General features: G+C 40.6%; 1 protein-coding gene and 1 non-coding gene across 7 annotated transcripts; both read right to left on the bottom strand.

Moving 5' to 3' along the window:
* Nucleotides 1-546: 546 nt before the first annotated feature.
* Nucleotides 547-21,995, bottom strand: ENTPD4 (ectonucleoside triphosphate diphosphohydrolase 4). Of its 6 annotated transcripts, none has more exons than XM_007426010.4 (14): nucleotides 21,895-21,995; nucleotides 19,679-19,787; nucleotides 18,917-19,038; nucleotides 16,808-16,987; nucleotides 16,191-16,396; nucleotides 15,114-15,264; nucleotides 14,919-15,022; nucleotides 13,126-13,185; nucleotides 11,120-11,274; nucleotides 8,818-8,984; nucleotides 7,522-7,846; nucleotides 5,784-5,869; nucleotides 3,956-4,117; nucleotides 547-2,309 (listed from the first exon to the last, which is right to left on the bottom strand). In XM_007426010.4, the coding sequence occupies exons 3-14, from the start codon at nucleotides 18,922-18,924 to the stop codon at nucleotides 2,081-2,083; spliced, it is 1,833 nt and encodes a 610-aa protein (XP_007426072.2). In that variant the 5' UTR covers nucleotides 18,925-19,038; nucleotides 19,679-19,787; nucleotides 21,895-21,995; the 3' UTR covers nucleotides 547-2,080. The 6 variants fall into 6 exon arrangements, with proteins under 6 accessions (XP_007426072.2, XP_007426074.2, XP_088008055.1 ...); XM_007426012.4 differs by having other exon boundaries at nucleotides 11,144-11,274; XM_088151929.1 differs by having other exon boundaries at nucleotides 18,921-19,038.
* Nucleotides 21,996-23,442: 1,447 nt separating this feature from the next.
* Nucleotides 23,443-23,514, bottom strand: TRNAC-GCA (transfer RNA cysteine (anticodon GCA)). Its single transcript has one exon. It is a non-coding gene; the product is annotated as a tRNA-Cys (tRNA).
* Between the last annotated feature and the right edge of the window lie 4,203 nt (nucleotides 23,515-27,717).

The raw sequence follows: 27,717 nt of genomic DNA, 5'->3' as shown, positions 1-27,717 counted from the left end.
TTTTCAAGTAAGAAAGGCTTTTGTTATCCAGAAATGAGGATGTGACAGCATATTGGTTATCATTTCATTGCTACTCCATTTTTCCAATCCCCCTTCCCAAATCTCTATCATCATGAACATTTGAAATTACTGTCAGACCTTAGAATGCCACACAGGTGCACGCACACACATACATACACCCACACATACACTGGCTGTTGCTCAAACACACAAACTAAGTCCAGGGAGGTTGACTGTGCAATGTGATCCTCCTATTTCCAACAGCAGTGCACCACCATGGCCAGCAAGGTATTCTTTAGCACACCATTTTGCAAATATTGGAAGTCTTACATCTTAACAGACAGGACTGCCAACTTTTCAGAACTCTGCAGGCCCTTTCCAGACTGAGTTCTGGAAACTCACTATCCATGGTCCTGATCAAGAATTTAGAATGAGAGGTCACACTTTGGAGTGAGTGAGGACTTTGGCTGCTGGCTCGCTCACTCCTGTGCAAGCTGAGATATCACCCAAGGCCTCTTGAAGACCCTTCTTTCCAACTCAAACAGCAACAAGGACCTGATGGAGGTCTTGCTGTGTAATGCAGGTCAAGCATTTCTCAACCAGGTAAGCCTCTCAGAGTAATGCCACCCACAGCAGCAGATTCTCCCTTTATGTTAAGGATACAGATGCTGCCTCACACCCTACTTTATATGCCATTCCTGACATCTCCAGAAAACAAGTTGCTTTTAAGAGATGTTCTAAGCTTCTTTCAGAAGCAGAGTCCAATATCAACCAGGCTCTGCCAGTCCTTATAGCAGAAAGGATCATGGAAGAAAGTGATTACCGTAAGACAATATTTCTCAACCTCAGCAACTTTAACATGTATAGACTTCAACTCCCAGAATTCTCCCGTAGCTGGCTGGGGAATTCTGGGAACTGAAGTCCACACATCTTGAGAAACACTGCCATTATATGTACTAACACTTTACAGCCACTGTTCAATTCTCTCCTGCCCACCTTTCCTGCTCTGGCAGAAATATTCCCCAAAAGAAGGACTAAGTACAGATCTTCACCTGCTTTTTCTCTGGGGACAGCTACGATGTTGTTCCTTAGTCCAATCATCTCAACTAGAGCTGCAAGAGATCTCAACATTGCAGTCCTCTGTTGGAGACATTACAGGGGTTTTAACATAGGCATGGGGTTTGTAATTCAATCAGGAACTGGTAACACAACTTGAGCTTTGTCAATAACCCTTAATTATAGTAAAATAAATTCTCTATGGCTGTTTTCTACCAGCTTCTTCAGATGCTAACTTCTAATTCCTGGCTAGCGCGACCTTTACAGAGGTCTTTGTAAGAACTTCTAAATGAAGAACAAATGCCTGAGTTTGCATCTTTTCTCCCCCATTTTTTTTTTCCTTCTGTGCCATTTTTTTTAAAGACTGCAGTGGCAAAGGCTGCCTAATTACTGGTCTGTCTACCCTCTATCTAAGCTACTTTCTTTTTTGGGAAAAAGAAAAGAGTCCAAATGCTTTAAATAAATAAGTAACTGGGAGTGAAATGCTGAAGAGCATTATGGAAGAGACCTGCTAAAGTCTCTTTTGCTGTTCAAATCAGGCAGGAGAGGCTGAAGCGACCTTTCCTCTGTGCTCTGAGTGCCTCAAGAACATGGCAAGGAACAGTGAACTGGTAGTCCACAAGGAATCAGTTAAGCAAGCCTGCGTTCAGATCCAGGAAAACCCTAACAGCAGGCTTGCTGCAAAAGGAGAGAGCAAGCCCACCAAGTTACTGAACACAGAGTAGCTTGTGACTTTCCCGTTTAACATACTGGCATAAAGTCTTCACTGCATTCCCCTGCTTTTCTGACTGTCCTCCTGCCCCCAAGTCAAAGTGCATCTGCTTTTAAAGTAAGAGTTTTAAAATAAGTCTGGCTGAGATTCCCCCAGCCTAGTCAAGCCAGGTTTGAGCTAGCTTTCCCTGCAGTCCTCCAGAGAAGGAAATTCCACCTCTTTGTTCCAAGACTGCAGCAAGGGGCTCCGGCAAGCTCTTCCTTGGTGAGAGAGAAGAACCCTGAGATGAGTCTTAGATTGGCAGCCAGCAGCTTATAAGCCTCCAGGGATCTTCTGTGGTGGGAGGCCTTCTTCAATCCAGAGGGGAGGAGATGAGCCGCTGGGCAGAATTCGCCGGTGGATCCGCCGCAAACGCAGCAGATAGAGCAGGATGGACAGCAACACAATGAAGAAGCAGGCAAAGAATAAGTAATGGTTGTAAACGAAGGCAAAGCTGTGCCAACGGGAATGATTACCTCGGAAATTTTCCTGCTGGATATCTCTGCGGGAGGAGGAAAGGAGAGGATGAAAGAAATGATTCGACTCCATCAAAGCACCCCGACGACGACGACAACGACGACTTAGTATCCTCTGAAGCATCCCTACAGATTTATCAACCATTTTGCCAACCTCGGCAAAAGAGATATTGTCGGAAAGCCAAGAAGATGACTTTCTTGGGAGAATCTTTTGTTATTCATTTGTTTTGGAGACCACTGGAATCCCGAAGGCTCCCGGTGATGAACATCAAGCATAAATCATCCACAATAAATAAAGCAAGATGACAAATATAAAACATAGAGCATTCAGTGAAAAAGCAGACCCTAGTTATTTCCTCGAAAACACAGCTCTCTGAAAAGCTCCCTTTTAACCAGGGATGTGGAGTTGGCACATAAAACCTTTGACTCCGACTCCTTTATTCATGGTACCTCCGACTTCTTTAATTATATATCGATATAGGAAATAAATTATAAATATGCTAATTATATATTTCCAATATATGTTATATTTTGAAATTTGCAGAGAACTTAAAATTAAAATATATCCTGAAAAAATAGGTTAATCAAATTATTTATGAAATAGGAAAATTTAACATATAGTGTATTATTTATATTATGTACAATTTAAATTTACTAGGAGTTGGAGTCGGTACATTTTTACCAACTCCGACTCCAGTAACCCAAGAATGGCTTCTGACTCCAACTCCACAACTCTGACTCCACAGCCCTGTTTTCAACCAGTTGCTGGAATGCTTTTAGGATAGGAGCTGACCTAGCCTTCTGCAGGAAGATTGCAGGATGAAACAGGAGCCAGCACCCAAAAATACTGTTTCTGCGCTTCGGGCTTCCTCACCTCCTGGGACATACACACTGGGCAGGTCAATTCCAGTGGGAGAAGGCGGCCCTGCAGGTACCTGGGAGCCAGGTCATTTAGTACTTATTGGTTAAAAGTAGCACTCTGAATTATACCCAGAATCTTACTGCAAGCCAATTTTCATTTGGGAAAGAATTCTCCTGCACAAACACCTATTAGAGGGGGAACCTGGGACCCCAGGACCAGATGTAGCCTGATTTCCAGAGCCCTTGGTGAGAGGAATTGCATCCTTGCTTAGCAGCTTTGTTAGGTGAGGAGGAAAAAAGTCATGCCCCAAAAGGTAGAGAACAGGCGGCTCCACACCATTGGGACATCAATCACCAGCATTTTATCCACTGCTCCAAATTATTCTTGCAGGCCCTTGGCAGAAAAAGGATTTGCCATCCTTGTCTTAGAACATTATAGAGGGAATGTCTACTTTAAGCAGGCAATAGTGTTCCTGTGACATCAACAGCCATGAAAACCAATTCCTGCTTTCCTCTCATGCTTATTTGCATGCCCAGCAACCAAGGAGTAAAGGCTGCTGCATTTAAGGGTCCCAAGAGCACAGGAACAAGAATGCTCTCAGACCTCTCACCGAGATGACCAACCAAAATTTTCTGCCCACTGAGCTACGGCCTCCATCCACATTATCATTAAGCATTGCATTTGTTCTACATCAGGCTTGAGAATCAAAACAAATGCAAAACTTTCTGGAGAAAATGATCGAAGCTTAGGTGTTGGTGACCAGCTGCCTTTGAACTTCACAGGTAACGGGGGAAGGCCACAAAGGCGTACCTCAAAGGTAAAAACCGTGTTCGGTAGAGGATGGCCCCCAGCGTCCACTGCACCTCTTTATCATATACTTGGAGTGCTGTTTTTAGGTTGCTGTAGCTTACAGGAAAACCAAAGCCGTTGTGAAATACTTCGTACATCCAGGCTGACTTAAAGCACTGATACCTGCACAGAATAAACATAAGCAGCACATCCAAATTGTGTTGTTATTTAAATGGTAACAGATCTAAACAGCACAATCCGAAAGAAGAATGAGCTGAATTCCATCTGTCTTAAGCACTTAATTGCACATTCAAGATCCCACTGTTGTTACCAGGATTTACGCACACATTCTCTGGATTAAGCCCAAAATAATTAGATGCCTCCTTAGAAGGGCTAATTAAGATCTGCTAAGACAAAGAGAAAGCCCTTCTCCACAGGACTTGTACGTTAATGAAAAGGAATGAAAGATGTGGGGTGAAAGCTTAGAAGTCCTGCTCGTGTCAACTTGCTGCAAACAACTGACAAGTGGAGATGGTTTTCAGGAAGGGAAGCATTTCAGCAGGGTTAGCACAGGCAGTTTTTCTGATTATTTCAGTAACCATTCCCTTGGTTATCATTTGTGATAACTATAATAGCCAATTTAGTCTGTGGATAGACAGGATATGTGCATGTATTATCAAAACACCACTGTCTTCCTGAGATGCAAGATATTCATTTCCTATACATTCATCACTTATTTTCTATATTAGTGTTTCTCAACCTCGGCAGCTTGAAGTCCACACATCTTCAAGTTGCTACGGTTGGGAAACACTGTTCTATATAGTGGGAAAGGAAGCCATCTGGTGATATAAAAGAGATGCAGTTTGTACCAAAAGGAAAATAAATACATGTAAGGTCTGTCTGTCTGCCTCTGTCTGTCTGTCTCTGTCATAAGCTTCCCTCACTTTCTTTTAGGATTATATTGCCTGAAAACCTTGCATAAAGTAAGATACTGAACCAGCAGGAAAAAAGAGGGTTTGGGGGTATGGTGCCCAATTTTGTAATCCAACTGCTTTAACAAATGTGTTCATAAATTGTTGAAGCCTTCTTTTTATGCACTGCATTACTCAAAGACATTTTCCTCCTTGTTTCGTTTTCTATGAACAGGGGAGTCATTATCTCCATCTTTTCGATGGGCAGGGATTCTGTCTGATGCCAGACAAAGAGGTAGAAAAATCACAGTACTACAAGTGTTATTTGCATTCTTTGCTATATTGCACCCAGTAGATGGAAGCTCATCGTAGACCTGAGGATCCTGCACCAGCTTCAGCGCAACATAATACGTCCAAGTTTGCTTCTAGTGTTAGAGAGGCCCTTTTCCTTTTAATTTTGGGTAAGAGGGTTGGACAAACGTTGATGCTTCTTTTGACCCCACAGTAACAGGAGTAGCTAATGCAGGTATGGAAGTAAGTGGGAAACAGGATGCACAACTATTACAACAGCACAACGCAATGGCAAATGCGTGAATGAGGGCAGAAAGAAGTCTTGGCATGTTTCTAGACTTGGGTGCAAATTATGCTGAGACAAATGATTAATCACATAATAGTGAATTCGTGTAAATCAAATTCACATAGTGAGGGAAGCCGGTCTCTATCAACTCCCAAATGCAACCCACACATGCACCCTACCCCCAGACATGCAGCACCTTTACATTCTCCTTAAGAAGGCTCCAGAGGTTCAAAGATGTATTTTTTTAAAAAAATCAAATATTTCTTGGGCTTCCTTGAGCAAGTTACTTAAGGAGTTTGGTTTGGGGTCTCTGGCAAGGTTACTTGAGCGTGTTCAGCCACAGAAGAATATGAACGCTTACTTCAGTCGATGGAGGTCTGCGTGCGATGCATAAAGGCCACGATCAAATCTTTCCCGTAGAACAGACCACTTTGTTGCACAATATTCCTGAGAAAAAACATTATGGAAATAAATATACATGCATATTATTTATATAAATGCACATACAGGATGTCCCAGAAGTAATAGGGCAGTCACCCAAAACTGATCAGTTGCCACAATAGTTATTCTTGTTGCTGTTTTTATTATCATTATTATCTCCTACATATACATAGTTGTTATCTTTAATAAAAAAAAAATTGATTTACTGCCAAATTTTAGTGTTACTTCTGGTATACCCTATATAATAAAGAGTATTTTGAAATCCATATTACAATATGAGGGATTTACCAACTAAAATTCTGATATTACAGAATGTGTTAATTTGGGGATTCTATTGTGTGATGTGCTTATACATGATTTCCAACTCGAACTGTGGAAAATCAGGCTAGATTTCCTTATAGCATTGAATTAATTCTTCATTTCTCAGCCAAACCTAAAAACTAAGATTGTTGCACAGGTACAGTGGAGAGGTGGGAAATATACTATATGGATGGGGAAATGAAAACTGGTGTTAACTATCATTTCTATAACAATTTAACATGAACTTCATAAACTTCACTGCCTGTGTAATTTTTGCAGCTACTTTCAAATCCAGCAGGATGTGTTAAGTAAGGACAGTAACAGAAGAAAGCTGAAAAAAATGTGCCTACAGAAGGAATGGATAGAGAGGCAGTATTGCAAAATGGGGGGAAAAAAATACAACAACCAGGGTTTTTTCATGTGCTTTCACATCCCAATTTTACAGACAGATAACCAAGGCCAGGAACCCTCAGCTAAGTTCAAAAAGCTAGAATTTTTAAGCTGTGCTTTGTTGAACAAACTAAATTGAACAATTTCACACACAAACTTAAGTCAAAATGGGTAAATTTGCACATCATGCTAAGCTAGGGATAACCATCACAACTGGTGACACACCTGGTGGGTTTAAAGAAGGGAAGGGTAACTATTTGCCTCCCAGAAGCCACTGACTTTCATCTCTTATCTTTAAAACCCTCCAAAAAAGGGGTTGAAACATTTCAACTATCCAACAGAAAAGAATCTATGTAGCTCAGGGTTGAACTGTGGAGTCCATTTCACCCTTACCGACACCAGCATCGCAAGCGGCTATATATAAACAGGGAGCAAACCCCACATTCACTTGCCCTGATGACGTTACCTAGTTGGGTAATGAAACGTCTGCAAGCAAACACCAAGCTCTGAGAGCACCAAGGATTCCACTATTGCAGATTTATCAACAGATGGTCTCCGCTGGCCTCCAGGTCAGAAGACTGGGTTGTCCACCCTCTTCTCTGCCAAACACAAACCAACCATGTTATGGCTTGGTGTTATACATGATGCAGACTTTGGAAACCTAGGATTAAACCAGACTTTGTATACAGGCCACCTAAATCCAAGGCCAAAATACTTCTCCATCAACCACACATTTCTGGATATGTCTCCAAGGCAACTTTGCTAGACCATAACACTTATTATTTTGATATTTCAACTCTGACCCGCTTCGGGATGGTAAAGCTGAAATTGTACGCAGCGTGCTGTGTCAGTGTTAATTCCCTCTCACCTTTGTGAGGAAGGTGAAACAGAGAGAAAAATGGCTGGCTCAAGTTCATAAGACAAGCCTTGTGGATTGCGGAGATGAAGTGGGAGGGGTGCGCTCTTACTTTTGCAGCTTTGAGGAATTGAGCGGCGTTGTAGTCTCCCCCCATCCTTAAGACGTCCTCAGTACAGTAATAGAACTCCGAGAACCCATAGAATTCACTGTTCTCAAAATGGATGGGCGGCTGATAAACGCCGTTCAAGGATGTTTGCGTTTCGTTGGTCTTGTTCATGAAAGACTGAATGACATCTCGGCACACGTGGAAATCTCCCGTCCCTCGAAGATACAGAGTCTGCCCGTTCTGTTGGATTTCATCCTCGGCGTCTAAAGGTAGGCAAGGGTCTAAGTAGGGAATCTCAGGGGTCACACCAGTCTGTTTACCAAGAAGCCTGCAAGCAAGTTTGATCAGAGGACACCAAAGGACAATCACTGGAACAGCCAAAGGGAACGGTATCGCCATCAGAAATATGGAGCCTGATTCTTCTGTCCTGAGAAAAATATTCTTTTTTGGGAGTGGGGATGAGGGATCATAATCATCTAGCCCAAATCACTGCAGTTCAGCTGTAGTTATATTTGGGAAAGCACCACGCCATGGATTATTTCAACCCTCTTGTTTGAACAAGCCATGCTGGTTTGACTCAGTCATAACTCTAAGCCACAAAGAATCATCTGTAAATGGGCTGGTAGCTACACTACAGCTACACTACTCCAAACCAAGCAACCCGCATTATGGCAGGAGACCCAAAGGTGAGGCTCTGATCCCACCCACTATCCAATTTCCAGCTGTTTTTTTTTTCCCAACTGAACTATAGCCTTTCATTTAAAAAACCTTCCAGCCCCCAATTTAGTTCTTTCTTTTTGGTATCCAGCAAAGAGTTTTATTTTATTTTTCCTGGTCATTTACTTAATTAGAATGAAGATGACCATGTTAGGTTTGATGCAATTTTTTACTCTATTTTACACCTTACTGTTACAATGTCATTGTCATTGTATGACAGTTTTAATTCTGAAATGGGAAGGATCTAGCTGGTAGAAATGTGGCACAGAAAAAGAAACATGTCTGGATCTTTCCTGTAAACACTGCATTATTTTCATAGATGTGATCTGCAATTCCAGAAAACCAGCTGTGTTAAATCAGTTGTGTCAACAGACTTTCCCCTGCTACAGTCTGGCGTGACAACCAACCATCTTAACTCACATAGCCTCAAATCAGTATTAGTCCACTCTTGCTTATACTGCAGTTTAAAACTGGAAATATAATCTCCATGTTTTGACATGTGCCTGTTTCAGAGTGTGAGATTTTATGCTAAGTATATAAGGAAGGCTATAATTTGGAAGCAAATTCATCACCCTACAGCACCTGTTTCTGAATACTGTGCTGGTGAATATGTTGTCTGCGTATCTCTGTCGGGCAGCATTACCGCCAAAGCCCAAAAAAGTTGCCACGTAGACTCGGTACACATGTTCATTCTGGTGAGCGTCACATCCCAAGTTAAACTCTGCCAGTAGGTTCTTGGCCACCTCCTCCTGTGAGACACCAAACAGAGATTAAGAGACAGAGTTCTGCTCTGTGTTTTCATTCCCCAGTTTTTGATTACTCAAGAATACTTTCAGCTCTGTGCTTTTCAAAACCTTTGCACGAGACTGTTCTCTACAACAGTTCTTTACAGTAAACACCTGAGCAGTAATCCAAGGATGGGACAAGGATGACCATCCGGATGTGGTCAGGTACAACTTCCAACAGCTCCAGCCATCACAGCTAATACAAAGGGATGCAAAGCAGCATCTGGAAAGACATTGGTTCCCTGGCCCTGCACAATGGAAGCAACACCAATGGCCAAGTATTTGCCAACTACAGGGACAGCTATGCATATGCCTATATACTGGCCAATCTTACTTCTTTCTTTCCTCTCCAATCATTATTATTAATAATTCATATCCTGCTTTTTAGAATACAGTTGCCCTTCTAAGGCAGGGTTTTCCAATTTTTTTTGGTGCCTTCAAGTCCGTTTTGACTCCTAGTGACTGGCTGTACTAGTCCTACAGTTTTCTTGGCAAGATTTTTCAGAAGTGGTTTGCCATTGCCTGCTTCCTAGGGCTGAAAAAGAGTGACTGGCCCAAGGACACCCACCTGGCGTCATGACTAAGGTGGACTAGAACTCACAGTCTCCCAGTTTCTAGCCTGATGTCTTAACCACTAGACCAAACTGGCTCTCTGCACCAAATAGCACGATGCTAATAAAACATAAGGTTATAGAACTATCCAATTAAAAACCAAAAGCACTTTAAACACATGTCCTTTCACAAGTTGACTTAAATGAGCTGCCTAATTTGTGGCAAGAATATGAAACTAGTATTTAAAGAAACGTTACAGAAATCAATTGAATTATTCTTGGTGCACTTATCCTGGTACCAAGACAAACTTTATTTTTGATCCCAAAGATAGAAACTGAAAAAGCAGATGCTTCACAGATTCAAGCCATAGATTCTGATAAAATCTTAAAAGCTAACAGTATTTAATATTCAAAATCTGTGTATTTCTCCTGCCCTCTCCCCCCAGATCAGGTATGTTCTACAGATATGTAACCCTAAAGCCCTATGATACTTAACCATGATTTTGTTTCTGAACACTGGTTAGATGTGTTTGAATACATAAACCATAGTTAAGGACTGACTCCAATGTTTATAGTGGTTAAATGTTTGACAGATCATGTACAGAACATGTCTTCTGAGAGCAGGACTTTTCTGAGTACTTGTATACAGGTTCTCCTCTATATCTGAGATTTTAGCCAGAGTTAAAGAAACACACCATGCTTACTGCTATTTACAATAAAGCATCATGTCTTCACTCAATTTCAAAACCCCCACAGTGGTGCAGAAGACACAAGTAATATAGAAGAGGAAACCTGGAAAAATAACAGGTTAGAAACATCTGCTGTACTGAAAATGAAAATTCTGGAACTTTTTTTTCTTTTTGAAAAGGCTACTCAGAACAGCAAAAAATAAATATATGTGATCTCCCACACTGTACTGAACTTTGGGCTATTTGACCATGATTCATTCAGTAAGCTATGATGGTTGGAGTCACACATCCAACTAAGCCTACACCACACAAATCATGTTATTGCTAAGCATGATGAGTGAATCCAACCTTTCTTTTTCATCTCAAAAGGATGATTTGGTTCATCGCTGTAGGTCAAAACAGGAGGATTTTCCTTGTATTTGGTGCTATACAGGCAGAGCAAATAAATTTCTATTAGTATATTCCTAACTAGGTTTACATTTAGAACAATAATTTTAAGAAGTCATTCCATGATATGTCAACCATTAAAAAAATGCATCAAATAGTAACCACAAGCTATGTTAACAGTGCATAATTTTAAATCTATTACGAACAGCATAAAAATGTATAATTTAAACAATGAAATGCAGCCACGTAAGTTCTGCATCATAAACATTTCTATTAAACTGACTGGTGAAATGAAAAGTACGTGTATGGATCGCTTAGCTGACGGGACACAGAAGTTCAACTTCTTCTCTTCATGTGGGATGAACTGGTCATGCAATGATGCACAGGACTCATACAGAGCAAAAGAAAATGAACCAATGGATATGGGTTAAAATGCAGGAAAATAAAAAAGGAAAGTTGTACAGATAATAACCTGCTGTGAAGAGGCAAAGCTTACAGTTTTAGGGACTTCATATGCTATCTGAGTTGAAACACCACCCATGTCAAGTATACCCACGGTCCTCTTTCGAATGACTTCTTCTTTGCTTTCGCTGTCAGGAACATGCACTTCTACTATTGCATCATCCTCTGAAAGACAAGAAGGGGAGATGTACTGTTGAAAAAGGGGTATGATTTTAATTTTCGTATCATTGCAACTGTGTTGATTTTATTTTTAATTTTGTTCGCTGCCTAGAGTCACTTGTTGAGATGTGTGGCCATACAAATTGAACAAACAAACTCTTCTCAGTATCTAAACTCTTGTGAGGCATAGCATCTTACAAGGAAGCAATAGGATCCCTGCAATGTCAGGCTAATATTCAGAGGCTAGAATGAATATAACTTGCCCAAGGCGAGCCTTTTCTGGTATAGCAAGCCTTAAAGGTTTGTGATGGGGGGGACATTGCAAGTAGACTTTCTCTCTGAGCAAGGCATGATAAAGTGCTGTCAAAATAAAAGGAAAGCTAAATTTTAGTGAGAGAAATTAAGATCAGAGATTTGTTTATGTTAATTGCATTAACATTTTAAATAATTATTAATCATATTCTTAATCACATTAAGAAAAACCCTTTCCGAGTGTTACATTGGCATTATAAAGAAATGCCAATTTAGATAACCTCAAAAGAATAACAGTGCTAGAAAAGTTACAGAAAAAGCAACTAAATTGAATAAAAAGCAATCAGAGCAATCCAAAATCCCTAAGAGGTCATACCTCTTTTGGGAACAAACAAAATGATATAAAAGAGAATGCAAAATTTTGAGTTCCCAGAACTCTTCTTCTGACATTATGGCTGTTTCAGACTGATTTGGAATTGATTTGAGAGACAGTCACTAAGAGAATGAAACATTTTCCCTACAGGACAGCATATTCTTGATCTGGTATAAGTGGGGTGGTGGTGATGGTGGTTAAAAAGGTAACTAAGGAAATACTGTGTAATTCATAAAACATGAACTGTACAAAGGTAATGCTAAGTTTGCACAAAATATTAAAGTTTGATGCTAAGTCCAGGTACAGAAAGGAACTTCCCCTCCTCTATTATCAAGAGGAAAAATAAGCCAGAATTCAATTTCTTTTTAGTAGATTCCTGGCTTGTATACTAGGAATAGTTTAAAATAAATTATACCATGTAAACAAGCTAGCCAAAGAAACCATGGATTATTGTTGCTCTGTCTAGCAGTTGATTGGAATTTCCTTTAAAATGCTGTTCCTGAATTGGATATATCAGGACAATAAGCTGCTAAAGCAAAATTGAATTCTGACTTAGTTTTATGGCTAGTTGTACAGCAGGAAATGAAAGGACCATGAACAAATATTTGTTCACCTTAATGTTACATGATTTAAGCCATGATTTTAAAAAAATACACCAAAATGAACAATATTTAATTTCTTATACTTGAAAGAACAGAAAAGGATCATCTAGTGAATATAATTGATAAGGTTCATGACAAAGCAAAGTCCTTTTTTGCCCAATTAACTTCATTTCTACACAATCCTAGTAAAGACATTAGATTTCCCTAAAGGGGATACATGAATATCAAGATCTAGAATTGAGGTTGGACTTCTGGTCCAATCCAGAAAAGCAATTTTGTAATATTTCATATTAAGAAAAAAATAGCCCTTAAGCGCCTTCTTACAACCTCTGTACTGAAGATATAAAACACTGTTTTTCAAAATCCATTTTGTGCAGCATAGCATGTTGTGCAAATCCAGCCTCCATGTCCTTACTGAATTCTTGATTTCTGTTCTCTAATGGAGGCCTAAATACAGATTTGAAGAGCCTTTATGGACACAATTTACCAAGTAGTGCTGCTGAACAATTTCCATTTATATGAATAAAGCCAATGCAGGATGGAAATTGTGCATTAACAACATCAGGTGGATTTCTGGTAGTTCTATATACTTTAGCAATTCTTGGAATTAATTAGTGTTAAGGTCCTTACCTTCATCCAAATGTTCAAATCTTCCAAGGACAAAGTTGATGCCAATCCATGCATATACTCCTAAATAAAATTTAGGAGTACCTTTGTAAATATTTTAATATCACTAGGCGATATTTTAAAAAATAACACCTTAACAAAACCAAAACAGTAGCAGAACAGAGATATATCAAATATATTCAAAAAATTCAAACTATGCTTTCTTGAGAACTCAAACATCTATGCATGTGAAGATGCCCTAGCATCCTATAAATGCTGAAGAAGGCAATGCTTCTTCGCTCATCCCTTATGTCTCAAAACCTAATCAAACTGGTTCCTGGTGGTCACACACATAGTGCAAATATGTACAGGGACGATCAAAGTCTTTGCATGTTGAACTTTATCAGTGAATGTTACCATAATCCTGCATAAGCGGGGTTCCAGATCATGTGAAAACCTTTGCACATAATAGTTACATGTGTGAAGGCTCCTTCCCTGCAGATGTTTGTCGTGTATCCCATGTGCCCTTAAATGTCAGGGCAGTTAATAGTGTCTGCTTCTCTTGTACATTTTGATAAAATATACACACAGGTTCAGGCTGGTGCATAAGGCTGAATATAGGCTGTAACAGGCTGCACGGGGCATCTTAATGTAGACATGTTGGCACCATATTCTTGGTTGGACTGGGCAGTTTCACTCTGGCCACAAAAATGAATCAGTGATCAGAAAATACCTGCCTCTCCTAAATTATTCCTGATCTTGCAAAAACTAAAAAGAAGAGCCAGCACTTCCAGGCGCTGCCACCAGGATAAAGCCTTTTGGTTAGGAGCTGTTCATAACCAATAAGAGCAGCTAGAGGGAGTTAGATGAAAGGGTGAAGGTGAAAGTGCAAAGGGGGGGATGAAACACAAGAACCATTAGAAGACCCAGAGAAACAGAGAGATAAAAAAAGATAAAAGAATCAAGAAACAAATGACTGGCTGGGTGCACATGTTTAAGAATGGTCAGATAAGCAGGGGAGGAAATCATGGGGGAAACAAAATTAAGGGGGTTAGAAATAAAAAGAATATAGAAAAGTTGCAGTAAGCAAGTATATACCATGTAATATATTATTTTTAAGAACAGTTTTCGGTAGCTATGTGAGTGGTTATTCTAAGACTTTTAAAAGTGCACTATTCAAGCTCCTATATGTGCCTTCTTCCACAGAGAAGACGTTTGCATTTTCCTCCCCAACAGAGGTATTCTAATTAACCACTATCCACAGACTCTTTCATCCTAATTCCGATCCACCCACCTCCTTTATGTAAAATTCATTCTGCTTTAAAAAAATCAAAAACGCAAGTAGACAAAATCATTGTAGTATGCCTGGAAATAGCCACTAAACATCTTAAATTCCAGCCACAGAAAATATTGCCAAAGACCTTCGTCTCATGGGGTCCTGCCCTGAATGCAGGACAATACCAATTTCAGGTTTTGCAAGAAACAGCATCTACTTATGTGTGGACTCCCAGAATTCTTAGTAACAGCCATGCTAGCACACAGCGTTTATATGCAACTCCAAACACTTGCATACAGAATATGGTGTATGAATGCAGCCACAGAGATCTCTTGTTCAGGTGTTGGAGCAAACTGGTTGCAGGCAGAGATGCAAAAGGGCAAAGTTAAATTCACAAAGTTTAAATTCACAGGTACTCCCAATAGTGAAGCCTCTTTGCTCCAGTTTTTCTGGACATCGGTTATCACTTTTTCCCTGGACACATTTTCCATCAGTCTCCTGACTAAAGTTCCAAGCTATCTTTCTCAGCATGTATTCTTACCTTCCTGCTTTCCTGAAATAACTTCAGCGTGAGAATCCGAAAACAGAAAATCAAAATGCACTGGGATATCAGTAAGAAGATCTTCTAGTATTGCCTTTTGCTGACTGCAAGATTTCAAAGGGTTTAAATTAAGATCTATTTTTGTGTGCAAATCTTTCTATTAAACATGAACGGAAAATAAGATATTCAAGTTACCTCTCTGGCAGGATCCTCATCCCTGCGGTACAGAGAATATACAGAGGGGTTTCTTTGTGTTTTGCACGGGGTATGTGTTCAGCAGCAAAGCTCAGAAGTGGAAAAATATAGTCACTAACTTTTTCAGGAGAGGTAGCAAATTCTGAAATGCCTGGAGAGTAACAGAGGTAAATATGTTCAGCTATACATCAATATGAGAAAGTAGAACAAACTTTTTTTTATAAAGAGAGTATTTTCTCTCTTAACATCTAAGATGGGAATTCAGTCAAAAGCAAAATACTGAAACTTTTAAAAAGCCATGCCTTTCTAAAATACAGCATAGCCCTACCGATGCAGGATGTTATCTTAAAGTTACATACTGTACAGTAATTTCAGTTACTTTAAATGAGATATTGTGAAAAATTGTCCTGAACAAACCCTGGCCTTTAATGTTAGCATACAAGTATTAACAATAAATAAATAAAACGGAAACTTGTTTGTATCTTGGGGCCGTTTTCAAGCATTGTTAAGAATCTTAAGGAATAAATGAAAACCAGGGAGACAACTTCCAAGGAAATATAAGAAGACGTAAGTTGTGCAAATCCCAAATAAAAAGGCAGAAGTGCACTATTTTACAAGAATCTGCTGCATTTTAAGAAACAAATATTTCCAACCTTCAGTGTGACAGAGTTTCATGATAGGCAGACAAGCAGCTAAGGAATAAGTACAGGAAGTCCTCGACTTATGACCATTTGTTTAACGACCGTTTGAAGTTATGATGGTGCTGAAAAAAATGACTTATGACTGGTCCTGTCGCAGCATACCTGGAGTCATGTGATCAAAATTCGGGCGCTTAGCAAGTGACATGTATTTACAAAGGTTGCAGTGTCCTGGGGTCACATGATCACCATTTGTGACCTTCCCAGGGGGCTTCTAAAGCAAAATCAAAGGGGGAAGCCGGATTCACTTAAAAATCGCAGCAAAAACAGTCGTAAAATTGAGTGTGACTCACTTAATGACCGCATCGCTTAGCAATGGAAGTTCAGGTCCCACTGTGGTTGTAAGTCGAGGACTACCTGTATGACTTTCCCCCAATACCTGGCTTAATTTTCATAACTACTGGTTTTCTGTTGTTGTCCCGCATTTGTTTGATGTCAAGTAAATCATGGGGATTGCCGTTGTGCCTTGGCCACCAATACACAAAGATCCGAGATCCACTGCTACCGCAATCCACCATAATGCCATAATTCAACTTTGGGTTGTTTGTATCTGTGGCTTCGGTGTCTGTTACTCGTGCAAGATATCTGGAAGAGAAAAAGAAGAATTGCTCAGGAGCAAGTCCCACTGAACCCAGTAAAACTACAGAGTAAGCAAGGATAGGACAAAGCCTTAATGTCAATCACACTGAATTTTAGAGCTGCAGAAACACATTTGTAAGAGCAATATTGTCAAATTGCACATGTTTGATTCAGAGATTCAACTCTTCAGCTATGATTTTCACTGAGTGACACTGAACTAGCCACAAAGGCTCAGCCCAGCCTACTTTACAAGCTTGTTATTGTACAGATAAAATGAAGGGAGATTTATGCCAATTTAAGTTTACACAGAAAAGGAGGGATATTACCACAATAAATAAGCTTAATGTAAGGTGACCTGTTTTGCTTTGTTAGGAATATAGCTCTGGACTTGTTTTTAGCCCAGCTGATAAAGATTACCTGTGCAGCTTTTTGTCCCGGGAGCTGTATTTTAAAACAGAATAGTATAATATGAAAAATGCAGCAGCAAGGAGCCCAGTGACAATAATCTGCCGTAATGTGGTGTTCAATATCCGCGGACAGCCAACAGGGGAAATGCTGAAGTGCCACGAAGCAGGAAAAAGGCAAGAGAAGCTGATCCTGGAATGAATAAAAACAAAACACCTTCATCTGAAATTCTGTGTTGACACCCCAAAGATACAACTGTTGGAAGCCAAATGTTCCGATATATCATTGTTCATTTAAAAATGAACACTTTTCAAAAAAAAGTTCACTTGGCAACTATTCAATCCAAGGGTTAGAAATCTTTCTTTACAGACATAGGTATGTTCTTATCTGACAATATTTATAGCTTGGCCTTTCCATAACAGATATGGATAGGTCCAAGTTGATGTATCAAGATAATGCTATAGGCACCAAGAAAATATATGAAAATCAAGGATCAACTATTCATTGATGGCTGAATAAATGAACAAGTGCAAGCTAATTTTGCAGATTCCCCTTTTTAAATATCTACATTCACTAAATTAAGGACACTATACTCTTATAATTAACAATGCAAGAACTTTGGGAAGAGAGGAATGACTGAGAAAGAAGTAGCCAGATGGGGAATTGTTGGGAGAGGCAAAAAGGATAACATGGAACATTCAGAAACATCTCTAATGTGGTCTTAAACATTTCAGCTGTTCCAGTGTGAACATCTGAAATACTGTTATTGGCGTTGCATGTTATCTAAAAGAGAACTATGAACCAAGAAGTGTGTTTTTAAAATATTGGCTGGGAGAACTAAAATGTCTAATAACTTGCACCATCATGTTTTATTGAAATAAAATTTATAAAATTAGCAAAAGTGATCTGGATGACACAACATGCTAAGTTATAAATCGTGGCTTATAAACTAGAATAACTGAGTCCACACATTAGATTAAGCTAAAGTCAAGCCAAGCTACACTAAGATCTATTTTTTCCACTTAACCCAAAAACAAATTCTAGCTGAAACAAACCATGACTTAGTGCAATACAAAGTTTCAACCTTCAGATCTGCAACATGGTGACCACTATACTGACTTAAGGATTAAGGGCTTTTTAAGGATTAACAAACTAATCAGGAAAGAGAGTGTTTGGCCAATCAAATATTTTTTTGTGTCTAAACTGATGTCCCTGATTAATTAGGCAGCAGATTTTGGTTCTTTTTAAAACAAAACTATTAAAACCAAGGATCTCAAAAAGGAAGAAGTATTCCTATATTAACCAGTTGATTAGCTACTTTTCATCTTCCATAACACAGTCAGTTATCTAGAATCCCATCCCTTTCTTAACAGTACTACCTTAGAACTTCACAGAACAAGGAGGCAGCAGAGGAGGTATATTAATTGTTGACCGCAGTATTTGCAGGAGTCGAGGGAGGTTAAGAATGTCTACACCTATCCTGAGACCATCATCCAAGATATGTCCCATCTCACTGCTCCAAGCCAATCAGGGATAGTCCAGAACCCAAGGAACAAAGCCATCAGCATTTCAAGAAAGATGACCAAGACTGGTGTCTATAGGCATATCTGGAAGTATGTCAGAGACTAAGTTCTGTTTTTGACAAAAAAGCATGCTCTGGATCTGGACCAAATGAGAAGCCCAAAAGGAACGGGGCAACAGTCATATTGATAAAAGCTACTGTTGCTGAGGAACAACTTTCTTGTTATGCTCATGCTGGCAGCTCTTCTACTGCCCTGAACTTTTCATCCTCAGCCACTCTCAGTAAAACAGGCTTTGTTGTACAGAAGGGGACTGGCAGAAGCAGGAAAGATATGCTCTGAAACAAGAGCTTAGCATACACAATTCAAGTTCATCATTCTTCCTTTTTTAAAGCTACTTTTGTATAGCTCACCTCCCAGCCATACAAACCATATTATAACAAAGAAATGTTGGTCTACCAAATTGCACAGGTTTCGGGAAAAGCAACTGGGGAAACACTGAATTTCTGGCCACTGAAACTTAAAAATCAAACACATTTTGACCACTATTTGAGCCCACCAAGTTTTGTTGCTTTTACTCATCCAACATTTGGATACTCACCTACCCATTTCTGGGACTATCTGATCAGGACAAGCAGGCCACAGGAAAAGCTAGGTTTTTATAGTCAGCCCAGATTCATAAGGCACAAGATTCATCCCCGGAACCAATGGAACAAGTAGGAACTGAAAATTAGATTAAATTATATTAATTAATTTAATTATATTAAAAAGGCAGCATTCTCACTCAGGATCAATAAATGATATGCTATGAAGCCAAATCAATTTATGTTAGCCAACATGTTTCTATTCCACCTTTCCTTCAGGAAGTTCAAGGTGGTATGCATGAAGTTATCCCTTTTTTTTCTCTCTGCCCCTAAGATGCAAGTTAGACTGAGATAATACCTAACCCAAGGTGTCTCTCATCTAATCTCCAATTACTTTATACACATTTAGCATGCAGCAGTCATTGTGTTTCTTCCTTCTATCTGAATAAGAAAGTGATGATCTGCTTTGGCTAAAGGCCACTGTGTACAGGTATGAAGCTTAATCTTTCTTGTAAAAATTTGTCCTCCGAATCCAGATACATGTGAGAATTTTAGAAACAAGCAAACAAACTAAAAAATCCTGGTACTATTGACACTCTTATATAACACTGGATGAGACAAAAAAGAAATGAGATTATCTGTGGCCATACTGTAATTTCCACTTGGCGACAATCTGGCATGAATTGAGATTTTTAGAATTCCCGGAATGAAACTTCAGTTGGTTTTAGAATGTTCTTTCAAACCTATGACAGAACATAAAAAAAGTTATGCAAGCTTACCTTTGAAACACAGTAACCTTTAGGCAGAATATAGCAACTATTTAATGCAAGCTGCATTCCTTAACAGTTCCATGGAAGAAACATCGGAAGAAGCCATACCATTTGGAAACTAAACAGAGATTATGGAACATAATTAAAATGGGATGTGATAAAAATTTTCTCAATAGAAGCTGCACATATCCCTGAAAAGCTGTTATTACATTAAAATGTTGAATACATTTAGTTATTCAAAATGTTTACATACTACCTTTCATGCCATGTATCTTTAGGTACTGTACAATACATACATACCTTTAAAAAAAATCTTTATGTCATTAAAAATTCAATGTACTGCATAAAACATTATGATTGAAATATATAAAAACCTACAAAATGTAAGCCAGTTACTATGAACAGTGCAGCAATACCATTAAGAGATGCCAAATGGCAGGTAATAGTATTTTCAGCATGTATCTGAACTATTGTAAGGTTGGCATCAATCAAAATATATTTACAGTCCAAGACCAAACACAATAAAAGACCAGCATACAATACAATAACTATAAAGGAAAAAAATTTTAAATTGCAAGAAAATCCTAAAGCATTTAGCAGCTAACAGTTAACAGCATGGAGGAGGAACCAGTTTCTAACAGCTATAGTCATTGATACAAATTTTGTAACCTTCTTAGAGGTTTCTGAAGAGTGGTCACCCAGGAGAAGGGTAACAGTTTCCTGGTCACAATTAATAATTAATTAATTAGAATTATTAACAATTGGGAGTATTAAACTTGATCGCAATTGGGTGCACGATGGACATTTTAACAGCTCACGCGTGACAGATCCTACCTCTGAGTCTGAACAGAAACAAATTTGGTTTTCATATGGGACGCATATATATGTACTGGTTGTTGCCCTAATAGGTAGTGCCCAATTTGGGCCAAAGTAAATAGCCTCTTATGTGGAAAAGGTTGGCACATGCTTTAAATGTTTCCCAGAGCGGTTGTCACAACAGAAAAGCTGTACAGCAACTGAATGTCCACAAGATACTCTCCAAATTGTGAAGGAACAATTTGGAGAGCCTTCACAGATAACTGGAGCTGTTAGGTAGGTTTATAAGGCAAACACATTCTCTCAGGTATTCTGTACTCAGTTTTTCAAATCCAGGTGGATTAACCCCTTAAACCTGGACAGCTAATGAAGGGGCCCAGTCCCAATTCTGAGAAGCCTATCAGGAAGACAGTATCCATGAATGCTGCTCTGACAGATGACAGAGCACCATATCTCTATGTGTTGGGTAATAAAAGACCTCTCATATTCTGAAGACCAAAATAACTTCCAGGCTCAGATCAAGCCAAAGCCCACCAAGACCAGGGAGCCTGCGAGATGGCTCTGTTGTGTCTGAGTTTTTAAACACTCTCTCGGGTTATATGCATGTTTCCTGTCTTGATGGTTATTTTAAGAGAGGTTCTGATTGTTCTGTTTTTATTGTACGCCGCCCAGAGTCACATACATGAGATGGGCGGCTATATATACTTGATAAAATAAAAATAAATAAGTCTTAGAAGCTCACACACAGGAGGCGGCCATCTGTGCATGCCAGACTTGTGAGCTGTCCCAGTTGTTGGGAACAAAGGAAAGGAAAGGGAGAAGGGGGAAAGGGGAAGGGGGCTAACTAAGTTAAATCTTTCCCACTGACATCTAGCTTTCTGGGTCGAAGAACATGCTTTGTTCAGTTACACCTATGATTTTCAATCTTGGCCACTATGTGATGGGTGGACTTCAACTCCCAGCATTCCCCAGCCAGCGTTCCCGAGCCAGCCAGGGGGACTCTGGGAGTTGGTCCACCCATCCCAAAGTGGCCAAGGTTGAAGAACACCGAGCTACACCAACTGGGGGACTATGGGAATTGTAGTCTGCGCTCCTCTGGAAGGCAGCGGATGAACCTTTCGTCCCCAGGATGGGTCCAATCCCGGCAACCACAGAGCCCACGGTGCTTGCCTGCGCACGCTCCCCGAGATCTCTTGACAGGCAGGGGCGCGGCTGCGCCTCAGCGACCGGCCCGGTCGCCCAGGCAACGGCCGCAGCAACAGTGGGGACGACCCGCAGGTCCGTGACCGACACCCGGCCCCCTCCTCCTCCTCCTCCTCCTCCTCCTCCACCAGAGCGCCTGGGCCGGCCCCGGAGCCCGAGAGCGAAAGGCAGGCCCAGTCGCAGGCGCCCCTCCGCCCGCTCTTTACCTCCCTCTCCTCCTCGGCGGCTTCGCCGGACCGATCACCGGCCGCCGGGGACATCCCGACACCTCAGCCATCCTCCACTTCCGGCTCTCGGCCGGGCGTGCGCCGGAAATGACGAACAGATGCACCGCCAGCGCGGCGAGGAGAGGCGGGGCCGAGGGAGTCGGCGTCCATAGAGCTGCGAAAAGGGTAGAGAGACGCCCCCACGTAGTTCTTTGGAGTTAGCGAAGGGCCATTGCAAAGGAAGAGTTCGATTCGCACGACAGCCTAACCAGGTTGTAACCTGCATTGCTGCGCCAAAGCAGCCGCGGGCGTAAGGTCAGCTGCCTGGTCAACGGGCCTAATGCCCTGAGACGGGTCCTGATGTATCTTTGGGAAAGAAAGGTTTATTCTGACGGGGTCTGAACGGAAACCCATGGCCGAGGCGTCTTTCCCTGCGTGCTGCACGTGGCTCTCGGTCTTGAGAGACAGGAGAGGCAGGATTATAACGGGGTGTCCTGCAGATCCGAAACCACCAGATGGCAGCAAAGAGACAGGAATCCCTAATTCTAGCTGCCATCTGTTGGCCATTGGGATTTTTGCAGCCCGCGTCTGACAGCTCTAAAGCAGCGTTTCTCAACCTTGGCCACTTCAAAACGTGTGGACTTCAACTCCCAGAATTCCCCAGCCAGCATGCTTTAAAATGCATGGACCTCAACTCCCAGAACTCCCCTGGGCTGCGGAATTCTGGGAATTGGAATCCACACATCCTCAAGCTGTCAAGATTGAGAAACACTGGCTTAGAGACTGGGCTGAAAGTAAGGGTTGAATATGGGAAGAAGCAAACTATGTAATGTAATCTTAACGGGGGTGGAGTGATACTAAGTTTGTCTGTAAAGAGGTTCGGAAATAGCTTCTTTAAGTACCTTTTCTTTTTTTCTTTTTTCTTTTCTGCACTTTTTCTCTATCTTTTCTTTCTTAACCTCATTGCTTGTATTATCTTTTACTCGTGTAAAAATCTCTAATCAAAATAATATTAAAATGAAAAAGGAGAAGGAGAAGAAGAAGAAGAAGAAGTTGGGCTCAAAGTGAAATAAGTCCATTATCTCATGATCCCAGGGAAAGTTTGGGTTGCTAAGGGAATCTGGGGTCCCTATAAATGGCAAATGAGGAAAGGCCCAGCATACACATGGGAGAAAGAGGGAATGTGCTGAGAACTGAAAGGGAGAGAAAATAAGATTGTCCTAAGAAAACATCCAGCAATGCCCCGTGAGCTGAAGAAAGTAACTAAGTAGGAACACCATATATAAACATGCTCATTTATATAGCTTTCTGATTGTGTTCAACAGGCTGAGCTTAAACGAAAGAGGTGAGTATCAGAAAACACTGTTTCCCTGAAGAATGATTCAAAACTCATTGGAAAGAGTCAAAGGACAATGGAAAGAGCTGCTTTGTATTTTATTGGTATGCACTGGCAGCTTTGCCTTTGGGACCAAAATGATTTAGTGGGCACGTTAAGGAAGAGGAAATGTTACTTGCTGTATTTTTGAGGAAGGGGGAGGAAAAAAGGAAAGGGGGCACCCAGATTTGAACTGAGGACCTCTTGATCTGCAGTCAAATGCTCTACCACTGAGCTATACCCCCAGTTGATTATTATCTCCAGCCTAATAAGCTTAGTTGTAGCTGTTTATTCTTTTCTCATTTCCCTTCTGGCTCTTTCCAGGAATGAGCTTATTTCAAGGAGAAGCAACTGTTTTATTTCCCACTAAGGGGATAGAGCTCAGCGGTAAAGCATTTGGCTGCAGATCCTTATTTTAAATCTTTGTTTAGAAAAGGCTGGAGCAGAGAGGTAAAGTTGTGATGCAATAGAGGAGCTGGAGGCAGTCTGCACAGGAAATGCATTTGCCCAATACACTCAGCTTTCCCTTAACTGCGTGTCAGAGAAATAGCTACATAGCAGATGGGCGGCCATACAAGTTGAATGAATTCATACATACATACATAAATATTGCCACAAGAGTATGCCAACCTCTCTTGCCCAACCAGTATCTCAACTACTGTAGTTGTTTAACCGTTCCTGTGGTTTTTTTTAACTCTCTGTGCCAAGATGCCCAGCTAGGTGGCAGTGCCACAATGATCTTGGAAAAAGTAAGCAGGGTTGGATCTAGATAGTAATATGGATGGGAGTCTACTAGGACAGCCTAGGGTGGTGCAGTACGAAGGTACAGGAAGAAGGCAATGGCAAACCATTTTTTCTCTGCTGTCATGTAACTTCATGGATGGGTCACTAGGAGTTCAGCTTGACTTTTACCCCCAAGACATTCAATGACTCCATCAGGATTGGAGCCCTGCTTCTGAGATGGTCAGGGAGCGATCCTTCAGCCAGATGCTCTGTTTTGAATTTGAAAACTCTGCCTGGGTGGAGAGCTGAAAAGCTGTTCCTGCTGCTCACCTCTATGTTGGGAAATCAAAACGTTGAATTAACCATTGGATAGTTCCTCCATCCAGACTCAAATGCAGTGTTTCTCAACCTTGGGAACTTTAAAATGTGTGGACTTCAACTCCCAGAATTCCCCAGCCAGCAAGGGAATTGCTAATGACATGGAGGGGCCATAATTAACATTAGTAAGGTAAGTAAGAAATAAGCAAGTAAGGTGCGGTAATTGATCAAAATGCAAGGTAGAGTTTGCAAATCTCTGGAAGAGCAAATAGCATCGATCTCTCTTTTTACCACCTTTCAGCAATGAAGTTTTTTTTTTTTAAAAAAAGAAAGTCTCCTTTACTAATGCCTGGTGAGGTCAGGGGTATCTCTATACAGTTTTCTTCGTAACAATACAGAAAGTGGTTTGAATTTCTTCCTTTTGAGATGTTTTTTCAACTTCCTAGTCCTGGTGTTTCCTTGAAGTCTCCCATCCAAATACTAACTAGGTCTGTCCTTGATCAGATGTTAAAGATCCATCAGTGTCAGCTAAATGCTCCAATCTACCTGGACAAGGTATCCAGTCCTACCAACAGACATTTTCAAGCACCCTGAGAATGAGGTTGAAAACCAGAAAGCTCTTTCTCTGGGAAGAAATAAAATGTTTGGAAAATTGGAGAAGAGTTTTCAGCACAAGATTTCTAACGGCAAACTTAGGTGGTGTACCTTGGGAAAAATTATACCCAAATGGAGGCACTGAAAGAAAAACAGTAGTATTAAGGATGCTAGAGGAAAGCCCATAATAGTCAAGAAGCTTGCCTTTCCAAAATCCTAAAGGAACAAGAACTTGGTTCAAAAAATAAATAAAATAAAACTCACTAAGAATGGCCAGCAAGCATGGAATATTGACTTTCAGAAAAGAAAAATGAAAAACCGTATTAGGTGAGAAGGAATGTCCTGTGTGAGCTTTTAACCCCTTGAGGTATTCTGTTATTAGGTGAACATCCATCAAAAGGGCTTGTTGGAGGTCTCTCTTAATCCAGAAATGAGGCTGTATGCCTCCACGCATTGGCAGCTGCTCAAAAATAATGTTCTTACATGATGAGCAACAGGAAATGAGTTTTGTTGACAGGAATTGACCTACATCTGAGAGATGTGCCTCCAATGTTGCAGGGCAAGGGAAGAGAACCAAGGTGTCATGTTAAGGGCAGGAAAAACAGAGGGAGGTCACTGTGTCAACCTCTTGTCCCAGGAAGGTGGAGATCCAGCTGAATACACAGATCCCAGGCTGTCATTCCCAAGCAGAAGAGGGAAGCGATTTGAACGGCAGGCTCATTCCTGAGAGAGGAGCCTCCACGTTGGGTCTGAGTGGGAACTGTCTGCAGTGGAGTTTTCCAACACATGTTGCAAAAGATCTTGAGAAGCATCAGTGTGCTTTTCTGGCCCATATTCTTGACAGACTTCCCGCACCTGGCATGGATTAATAACAGTTACACCAACTGAAACACTGTAGGGTACCTCTTAACCTCCAAGTGGAATGTTGTTTGAAGAAGGCTTTTGAGCAATTTCGTTACTTTTATGGATAGGATACAATGTTGCCTTCCTTTTTCTTTAACAAATACATTTATATACACACACATAAACATGTGTATTCCTGCTAATTTGATACAAAGGAATGACTTTAAAAAAATGCTGTTGGGCATCCTAAGACAGGGTTCACCGATTGTGCTAAACCATGGTTGGTTGAGGAAGGCCCGGTTGGCAAGATGAGATAGTTGCTACCCCTTGTCATCGACTCCTGAATACAATAACATAAATGAGACCACCTGTTGCCCATTGTTAATCTATCATAGCAGGTAGCAGCTCCTACCCCAACTTGGCAGATCTCAAAAAGCTAACCAAGTTTGGATCTGGTTAGTAGGTGAATAGGAGACTATCAAGACATCCCAGGGTGGAGGCTACATTGAGAACTTAGAGAAATATTCTGGGAAAAGACAATAGCAATCCACTTCCAGATTGTTGCCAAGAAAAACCCAACAAACATGGATGGGTTCTCCAGGAAGTCAGAAAAAGTTGAGCTCAAATCAAACCACTTCAAGGTCCCTATTCTCCCTTCTTAGAATTTGTTGAGATTTTAGTAGACTTGGACTGGACAGTCCATCAAGAGGAGGATGTTTTCGAATGGAGGATTGGCAGCCCTTCAAATGGAGAACTAGTCTCAATAAAGCAGGTGAGCCTAGCTTCTGATGAAGATGATGATGATGATGATGTTGATGATGAAAGATCTACCATATGCAATAAATGTAAACAAACTTTTGTAACATTCTATGACTTGTATTCAATCATTGCTTGTTTTTGGGGGGGGGTTCTATAAACAGAGGTTCTCTCTCCAACATTTTGCTGGTTGTCTAGAATGTCATGGGTGGTCCTATTCTCAGCAGTCCCACAGGGACTTATCTGTCTGCCAGAAGCTTATATTTCATTCTGGCCCCCAGAGCTCTGATGAATTAACCTGCTAGAGAAACAGAGGCATAGGCTGGCCATCTTTTCTCCCTCTCCCTCTCCCCCTCCCCCCCCCATGAAAAAGGAAAAGGGAAAATGAAAGGAAGAAGCACCAGAAGAGTAAGTTTTCTTATACTAATTAATATTTGTTTTACATTCATGTAAAATTCAAGTCACATTATACAATTATGTTACCAGCAACTCTAGCTTAGTCAATAATAGGAAAAAAACCCATAATAAATTAGGCATATACATTGGTACAAGAAGTCCAGGTTTCTAAATAATCCTTAGTTGGGACTCTTAGCTATAGAACACTTCAAATACAGAAGGAAAGGTAAGTCTTTCAGACTGTTATCTAACTGACAGAGAATAGGTGTCTTTCCAACTTGTAGTATCAGGGCATTTGCAATGACAGAAACCATTGCCATAATTCGAAAGAACACGATCATCCTCAAAACCATCAAGTCTTCAGAATAAATCCACGAAATAATTTGTGACAAGGGAGCCACAACAGCACAGGTTGTTGTCATTTTAGACATTTTCTCTAATGAGTGCTAAGATCTGAAAGCTGTTCTCACTTAAGGCTTGCTTAGGATCACCATCTTTTTTTTCTTTTCTTTATCCTTCCTTGCCCTGCTGTGAATTTCTATGCTAAATGGAGTGGGGTGAACTCAGAGCTCAGAAAGACGTTTACTTTTCCAAGGTCATGCCCAAAGCAGGATGGCTTTGTTTGCAAGGCAAGGCAGTGAAGGATGACTTGAGGGGCCAAGGAATAGATCAGTTTAGATACAGGCTAACACCTCACCAGGAGAATACCCAAGAGTTCCCAGACTTGGTTTTGACTTTACGGCAGCTTTAATACTGAAAGTTCAAATGCCCCTTGGAGGCCAGGGTAGTTACACATTTATATGAATCTAATTCACATC

Source organism: Python bivittatus, unplaced genomic scaffold, assembly GCF_059951505.1.
Source record: "Python bivittatus isolate LINGU-HERP-01145 unplaced genomic scaffold, Pbiv_v1 ctg000680_np1212, whole genome shotgun sequence".
Taxonomy (NCBI): Eukaryota; Metazoa; Chordata; class Lepidosauria; order Squamata; family Pythonidae; genus Python; species Python bivittatus.
Note: the sequence above shows the minus strand (reverse complement) of the source record. Positions and strands in the feature narration are given on the sequence as shown.

Excerpts from the sequence above, each read along its gene's own strand:
- ENTPD4 (XM_007426010.4), bottom strand. Across the intron at positions 15,265-16,190 it reads AGTTATGAAAATTAAGCCAG|GCATTTCAGAATTTGCTACC; the intron begins GTATTGGGGGAA and ends GTTACTCTCCAG. Across the intron at positions 5,870-7,521 it reads AATTCCTCAAAGCTGCAAAA|GAATATTGTGCAACAAAGTG; the intron begins GTAAGAGCGCAC and ends GTTTTTTCTCAG.